The sequence below is a fragment of the Nannospalax galili genome, unplaced genomic scaffold, assembly GCF_000622305.1.
Source record: "Nannospalax galili isolate Female #2095 unplaced genomic scaffold, S.galili_v1.0 scaffold225, whole genome shotgun sequence".
In the NCBI taxonomy this organism is placed as follows: domain Eukaryota; kingdom Metazoa; phylum Chordata; class Mammalia; order Rodentia; family Spalacidae; genus Nannospalax; species Nannospalax galili.
The window spans coordinates 259161-267936 of NW_008352653.1; the positions used below are offsets into that span (position 1 = coordinate 259161).

The 8776-nt window shown below is 38.8% G+C and overlaps 1 protein-coding gene across 3 annotated transcripts in view; it reads left to right on the plus strand.

Annotated features, from left to right (window-relative positions):
- Window positions 1-8776, plus strand: part of Wnk3 (WNK lysine deficient protein kinase 3) — a 201598-nt gene that overhangs the window by 163738 nt on the left and 29084 nt on the right. For all 3 annotated transcript variants that reach the window (XM_029554369.1, XM_029554370.1, XM_029554371.1), the window contains one exon: window positions 2388-2599. In XM_029554369.1, coding sequence (XP_029410229.1) covers window positions 2388-2599 — 212 coding nt within the window. The remainder of the gene's footprint in view (window positions 1-2387; window positions 2600-8776) is intronic.

Sequence of the window (8776 nt, forward strand, 5' to 3'; positions counted from 1 at the left end):
CCAATTTGCCTGAGCCTTACAATCCCTTCATCAATACTAAGCCAAGGGATATCAGGCATCTCCAGCTCTCTGTCAGTAGGCCATCTTTTGATAGATACCTTGGCCAACCAATCTAAAAAACTTTTAACACCTTTTTTAACTGCACGAGCTTCCATATTAAACCTAGAATCTCCAGTCAGGGGACCCATGTCAATAAACTCAGCCTGATCCAATTTCATGTTCCTTCCACCATTGTCCCATACCCTTAAAATCCATTCCCAGACATATTCATTAGACTTCTGCTTGAAAGAATTAGCATATTCACTAAGTTCTTTATTGGTGTAGCACACCTCCTCATGGACCACACTTTCTGTCTCTCCTCTAGGGGCCTGTTTAGCTTTGAGTCTGGTTATAGGTCTAGAGGCAACAATCACTGGGCCCTGAGGGACATCAGCTTCCTCTTGCTGAATGGGATTAGCTTCCTCAATGGGATTAGTTTCCTCAGGCAAGGGTGGGGAGGGTGGGGATATTAGTTCATCAGGTGAATCAAATTCCTCAGAGTCTGAGGATTCAAAATCCTCAGCCTCCTCAGGGTTGTCCCACATGTCTCCATCCCACGTGTCAGGATTCCAATCTTTTCCTACCAATGCCATCACCTTTACTGCTGATACCCTTTGAGGCTGGGCGTTACATTTTACGTTGTAGGTCAGCCAAACATATAATAAGGGCTCCAGCTTGATTTTCTGCAGCTTTAGCTCTCTGGCTGCTGGAGAGAAGATTCTCTTCCAAGCACACTTGGACACCTTTAAACTGTTGATTTGAATATGGAGCTTGCCAATTTTATCATTAAGCTCATTGTTTATCTTCATCACATTATCCAAAGATGCTAGAAGTAACCATCCAGCATCATTATTTTTCTTATTTTTCCACAAATTTATGTATAGAGTCATTAAATTTCTTGCTCTTCACAAGAGGTAAGTTAGGAGATTCAAATGGGTCTATCTCCATAATTGTTTCAAATAGTCTACACCACGGATTTTCAGTGCTCTCCATGCTATCTGAAGACTCTGAGTTGGAGAGCCTGCTCCAAATACCAACAAGCCCATTAAAGAAATTCATCCTTTCAATTGTTTCTCTAGAACCTTCCTGGTACCAAAAATAATAATAATAATAAATAAAATATTTTTTTTAACTGCTTACATGTCTATACTACAGTCTCATTTCTCAGAGGCACTGACTGTGAGCTCTTTGGATATTTCTTGCTGGTCCCTTATCCACGCATTTATACATATATAGTTTTTGTCTTTTACAGTAGTACAATATCAAATAAGAATGTTGTACAATTTTTAGGGGCTGGAGAGATGAGTCAGTGGTTAAGAGCACTGGCTGCTCTTGCAGAGGACCTGAGTTTAATTCCCAGCACCCACATGGCAACTAAAAATCATCCGTAACTCCAGTTTCAAGGGATCCAATGCCCTCTTCTGACCTCTGTGGGCCTTGCACAGCATGGATGCACTTACACACACACAGGCAGTATACTCATACACAAAAAAATAATAAAATAAATAAAAATTTAAAAAAGAATGCTCTACAATTTTTACTTAAAATTTGGGTCTATAGACATATCTCTGTGAATATGCCTTTTTAATTTTCTTACTGTATGTATATGATTGTTTTGCCTGTGTGCATGTAAGTGCACTATGTGTGTGCAGTGTCCATGGAGGCCAGAAGAGGGCAATGAATAAGGGCAAGTCTTAGCATCCATGTGGTTGCTGGGAACTGAACCCCAGTCCTCTGCAAAAGCAGCCAGTGCTCTTAACCCCTGAGCCATCTCTCTGGCCTCCATAAATCTACCTTTAAAAAAATGGCCACATGCAATTCCAATATAAAAATGTATCCCTTCCTAACAGATATTTCAATTTCCCTGTGTTTTGCTTATACAAATGATGCTTATCTTTTTTACATACTTACACAAATATATCTGTGGAATACAGTGAAAAGGTATGTACATTTTAAACTTATAGATAATTGTTAAAATTGTGTTCCAAGCTAGGCGTGATTACTCATTCCTGTAATCCCAGCACTTGGAAGGAATGCTCTAAGCCACCTTGGTCTGCATAGTAAATTCCAAGCTAGCTAGTGCTACATTAGCAAAATCTTGTGTCAAAAAAAAATGTAAAAAATAGATTCCAATATAACTATAATTTTTTATATCAAAACTTTTAACTATTTGTCCTCATCAATTTGTTCATCTTTTTCTTTGACACCATTCTAAAATTGTGAAAATCCTGTGTATTTCACCATTGTTAATCTTATGCTTCATTAAACTTGTGCTTTCATAAAGTTTCTGATTTCATCTTTTTTAATATAAAGGCAATTAAAATATTTTCTGCATAATTTTTATTCAGACACATTCAAGAAGTGGTAAATCTTCAAACCCAGCAGAATAAAGAGCTACAGGAACTCTATGAACGCCTTCGATCAATTAAAGATAGCAAAGCCCAATCTTCAGAGATTCCTTTGTCTCCTGCATCACCACGTCGACCAAGATCTTTCAAAAGTAAACTTCGCAGCCGCCCCCAGTCCTTGACACATGCGGACAGTGTCACTGTTGTAAAAGGTAACTCACTCATAAAAGTAATTTTTTTTAAAAAACTGATGAGAGCTAGGCATGGTGGCACATGTCTGTAACTGCAGCACTCAGAAAACTGAAGCAGGAAGATCATGATGTTCTAGTCTGGGCTGAATAGTGAGACCCTGTTTCAAGAAAAAATAATTGGTCAAAGGTCAGAAAATTGAGATAATGAAAATATAATTTGCTTTTTATTAAGCTGAGATGATTTAATAATGTTTAAAATATTCTCATGTTTTTGCTAGTAATTTTTAAATGAAATAATAATGAATGTAATTGGCAGATTTGGGAGAATAAAGTTCGTTTTATGTTTTCATTTAGAAAACAAACAGCTGGAAACCCATTATCTTTCCCCAGAGTAGTTTCAGAAATATTACCAGTCAATGAGAATTGCTAGTCTTGCATTAGTATTTGTTTGGAAGTTTGTTGATAGCTTGGCCTCTATAGGCACTACACACAAGTGGTGTTCATATAGATAAGCAGGCACACAGACAAAAATTTTTTAAAAAATGGTTTTTTTGGTCTTTTTGAGACAGGATCTCCCTATAGCCCCAGGTGGCCTTGAACTCACTATGTAGACCAGGCTGACTTTGATCTCTCCTCCTGAGTGCTGGGATTAAAGGCCTATGCCACATGCCAGCTTAAGATTTGTTTTATTTTTATTTGTGTGTGTGTGTGTGTGTGTGTGTGTGTGTGTGTGTGTGTGTGTGTTTGCAGGTACCTGTGGAGGCCAGATCAGGGCATCAGATCCCCTGGCTCTGGAGTTACAGGTGATTGCGAGCCATCCAACATGGGTTCTGGGAGCCAAACTCTGGTCCTCTGTAAGAGCAGCAATCTCTCTCTTTCTCTCTCTCTCTCTCTCTCTCTCTCTCTCTCTCTCTTTCTCATTTTTCTTTTTTATTGAGTTTTTGTGGTTTGCATGCAATACAATTTGATGGTATTTAAATCCCTTCCTCTATCTGCACCTCCTCTTATTGCCCCCTCTCAATTTAACATACTCTTTTATATAAGGCCTATAGAGTCTAATGAGGAAGTGGGTAAGAAAACCCAGCTTAAGGAAATTGTGGCAACTGATGGCTGCTGGGAGGGAGAGAGGCAATCTCTTTCAAGGATGGGGCTCTTGACACCAAGCATTCTTAACCACAGAACTATCACTCTAGGACCTTTATATTTTATAAGAATATTAGTAAAATGTATATATTTAACCTTAGAAAAAGAGTAAGTATCCAATTTACTAATAACTTACTGATCAGGTCAGGCTTTGGTTCCATGTACATAGTGAAGGTCAACATTCCACAGAGATACTTGCACATCCACATTTATTGCTGTACTATGCACAATAATAAAGAAGTGAAACTAACCTAGAGGTCCTTCAGCAGATGAGTGAATAAAGACAATTTTGAACATATAAATAATGGAGTTTTATTCAGCTGTAAATAAAAATGAAATGACAAGAATAAAAACTAATCAGGTGTGGTATTATGCACCAGTAACTCCATCACTGGGGAGGTTGAGGCAGGAAAATGATTGATGAATTAGGGGTCAACCTGACCTACAGAACAAGACCTTATATCAAAAAAGAAATAGTAACTATTCTTTGGATGATTCTCATAAAGATTGAATTTAAGGGTAGACTAGTATTAAAGGCAGCTTTGGAGACTCACTAGCAGAAGTCCTAAGACCTTTGGTCTGATACTGCTACAATAATAACTATACCTTATTTTGTTCCCAAATATGTTGCTTGTTTGTTTGTTTAGAGATGAAGCCTTGCTATGTTTCCTAGGCTGGCTTCAAAGCCCTGGCTTAGCACAAATGATCCCCATGCTCAGCTTCTGGAGTTACAAGGACAAGAGAAGGTGGCCATTTTATGTTTATTGTTTTTGTTTTCTACTTTTTGTGGTATTCTGAGGATTTAACCACAAGAGCATTGGCAAATTCTACCAAATACACTGCCAGTGAGCTATACTCATAGCCTACCCAGATGGCTTATTTTTATTTGTATTTTTCTGCCTTGACAAAACTGTGGCTTTCATATAGTTTGAGCTTATTGTTTCAATCTTTTAAAATGAGTTCTAGTAGTTTCTACCTGTTGAATTTTTCATTTCAATTCTATAAATTTTATTTCATGTATTTTGGAACTCAATTGTTTATGTTTATGATTTTTGTGTATTCTTGATATTAATATATATTTCTGATATGCATATAGGCAATCCAGCTTTCTCTTTTTCATACTTTCAGTATATTTTTATTTTTAAAATTAATTTCCTATGTGTGTGAATGAGTATGTGTGTTTGTGCATGTGTACCATAGCATGTGTTTAGATGTTCTTTCCTTTCACCATGTGGGTCCCAGTGATCAAATTCAAGTTGTTAAGCTTCATAGTAAGTGCCTTTACCCACTGAGCCATCTAAACAGTGTTTATTATGGACATTATACAGCTAGATCATGTGTTATATTTAGTCTGTCAGTCTGTGTCTTTTGATTGAGTTATTTAAACCATTTCTATATAATTTAATTATAGTTTGTACTTGTCATTTTGCTGTTTAATGACCTTTGTTACTCTTCCTTTGTATTAAAATTTTTTAAAAAAAGATTTATATGGGGCTGAAGAGGTGGCTCAGCAGTTAAGAGTACTTGCAGAGTTAGGAGCTCTTGCAGAGGACCCAGGTTTGATTCCTAGGACCCACATGGGTAACAAATGTCTGTAGCTCTAGTCCCAGGGGTTCAGAGACCCTCTTCTGACCTCCGCAAGCATTGCAGTCAATACATGCATACATATAAAACAAAAGTGATAAATTAAAATATTTTTTTAAATATTCATTTAATAACCACATGATTAGAAGAAGCATTTCATTACAGCATTAACATATTCAATAACAATTTCCAGAGCAAAGATTCATCTCTTTCAAAATTGGCTGAAAATTTTTAGGTTCACAGTTGAATTAATACAGTTAGACAATATTGAACTCAGTATAAACCCTACAAGATATAAAATTGAATGAAGTTTTAACCTTTAAGAAAGATCTCCGTTTCATTTTAAAATATGCTGTTTCATACAGAAAAACTCATTTTTTAATGCTACTAACACTTAGATGTTTTCACATGCATCTCTAATCTCTATGTATCTGATTATTACTAGTCACAGTCGGTTACTTTCTGAGATCCACCTGAGCATGGATATAAAACCATCGGGTAGATTTCAATGGTAATGTGTTTCATCTCTACTAATTAACATGGAGCAAATTTTATGCTTCTTCCTCATATATAACTCATTTTTTTATTTGTTGATTTTTTTTGTGTGTATTTCATACAGAACACCCCAAACAATCTTATTCATCTATATACCCACATCCCAAATGGCACCCTCCTGTAGACTCCCCGCCCGTGACTGGAGCCCATATACTCTGTAACCCCCACTGTGTTGTCAGCACCCCCAGCCGTTCTCCAGTGCTTGTCCATCTGCTGAATCTAGTTAGCTTATCTAGAGTTCCTTGTTTTAGGAAGATCAGCTCTTCCTTGTCTAGCAACAATCAGTTACCAATATTCCTTTACATAAGATTGGGGACTGCTGTTCATTTTCCCAGTTCTATGCTGGGTTACTGTCTGGGAGTCTCTTGGGCCACCCTGGCCAACAACTCAAAGGAACGTGTTTCCTGTCTGGCATTGTTTCTTGTTATGTAGTTTTTAGCTATACACATGGACTCCTAAAGAATTATATTATCCCTTTAATCTTTGGTTATACTTTCCTTTTGGGTGTTTAAGACCATACAGTTGGCCCAAACAAACCAATTTATTTTACTCTTAAGTATGGGGCAGGTCGCTGGACCCCCGGCGTGGTGTGTGTGGGCACCCTGGGGTCTCCGCCACACCTGGTTAGTCCCCGCGTGAGTCTGGCCGCAAGCGATGTGGGGAGCGCGCCTGGGCTCCCGGGCGCACTCACTCTGGATGTGGCCCAGGGTCAGGTGTGGTCAAAAATGGCAGGTGACACCACCATGTGCATGTCAAAGGGTGCAGGTGACATGACCATGTGCACGTCAGAGAGAGCAGGAGAAACTACCATGTGCACATTAGAGTGTTTAGGCGTGCACGCGCTGGGTTCTCAGGGTCCCAGCGCGCACTCCTGGGCAGTGTAAGCTCCTCCGCTCCTGAGATTTACTCAGTCGATCCCGTCCCTATTTCACCCATATACCTTCCTCAGGATGTGAGGTCCTCTGGCCACTTGGACCACACAGGAAGCGTATGAGGAACGGCGAAAGCCAGGGTGTCTGTGAGTCCGTGATGGAGGAATAGCGCCCCCCGGGGAGACTGGATCACAGGATTTAGTGTTACAGCTCAAGACAAGTGACTCAGCTCAGATCTCAGTGATTCAGCTCCAGCTCCTTTATTCAGTGACTTAGCTCGGCTCCAAGTCTCGGTGATCCAGCTCCTGCTCCAGCTCCTGCTCCAGCTCCTGCTTCAGCTCCAACTTTATTGGGATAAAACTAGGACTATTTATAGTGTAGAGACAGTAGAAGAAGTCTTAGCTGATTGGTACTTTTAGGATGCCTCATTTACATAGGGCGGTGGGCTTCTATCAGGCTATCAGACAACGCCTGATTAAAACCTGGTAGCTCCTGTGCCTGAGGGCATGTATTTGTGGTGAGCACTGTAAAAGAAGAGTCAGGGAGGATGCCAGGAAGGCACTCTGCTATGAAGGAATCTGAAGCACATGGTTTCCGAGCTCGTGAGCTATCTGGACGTGAAGAGACTTCTACTTGCATAACAGAGAACCCCAACACTTAAGGTCATTTGAGGATCTGTTCCTCAGGGGCCACATTAATTTCTGTTCTGATTTTTGTTATTTATGCTTCTCTGCTGGGTTTGGGTTTCATTTGTTGTTGCTTTTCAAGTGTCTTGAGTTGCATTGTTAAGTCATTTATTTGTGTCCTTTCTGATTTTTTAATGCAGGCACTTAGAGCTATAAACTTCCCTCTAAGAACTGCTTTCAACGTGTCCCAGAGGTTTTGTTGTGTTGTATTGTCCTTTTTATTTAGTTCCAGGAACATTTTTATTTCTTTCTTAATTGCTCCTTTGACCCATTCATCATTCAGGAGTTTGTTGTTTAATCTCCCTGAGTTCATGTAGTACTAGGGTTTCTTCCAGTGTTGCTTTTAAACTTTATTGCATTGTGGTCTGATAGAATGCGTGGAATTATTTCAATCTTTTTGTATTTGTTGAGGTTTGTTTTGTTCCCCAGAATACGGTCAATTTTGTAGAAAGTTCCATGGGGCACTGAATAGAAAGTATATTCTTTGGTGCTTGGGTGAAATATTCGCTAGATGTCTGTTAGGCCCATTTGATGTATGGTATTGTTTAATTCAGATGTCTCTCTGTTAATTCTCTGTCCTGTTGACCTATCTAATGGAGACAATGGGGTATTGAAGTCCTCCACTATTAATGAGTTCAGATTAATCTACGTCTTAAAGTACTGTAGTACTGATTTTATGAAGTTGGGTGCACCAGTGTTTGGTGAATATATGTTCATGATTGTAATATATTCTTCATCAATTGTTCCTTTGATCAGAATGAAGTGGCCCTCTATCTCTTCTGATTAGTTTTAGTTTAAAGTCTATTTTGTCAGATATTAGGATTGCAATGCATGCTTTTTTCTTAGTTCCATTCACTTGGTATTTTTTTCCATCCTTTCACCTTAAGGTAGAGCCTGTCCTTGAAAGTGAGATGAGTTTCTTGCAGACAACAAAAAGATGGGTTTTGTTTCTTAATCCATTCACCTAGTCTGTGTCTTTTGACTGGGGAGTTCTTTAAAGTTATTAATGAAAGATGTGTATTGATTCCTGTCATTTTTATTTCTGTTCACATTCTTGGTGTAGCTGTGCATTTCCATAACGGTTTCTTTCCATAACCCCTTGGGTATAATCGATCCTTTCTTCAGCTCTTTTTATTGCTTCAAGAACTCTCTGAAGGTCTGGTTTTGTGGACATGAATTCTTTCAGCCTCTTTATGTCTGGAGATTTTTCTTTCCCCTTTGACTGTAATAGACATTTTGGCTGGATAAAGTAATCTGGGTTGGCATCTGTGGTCAATTAGAACTGGGAATATTTTGGTCCAGGCTCTTCTGGCTTTCATAGTTTGCACTGAAAAGTCACTTGTAATTCTAATAGGTTT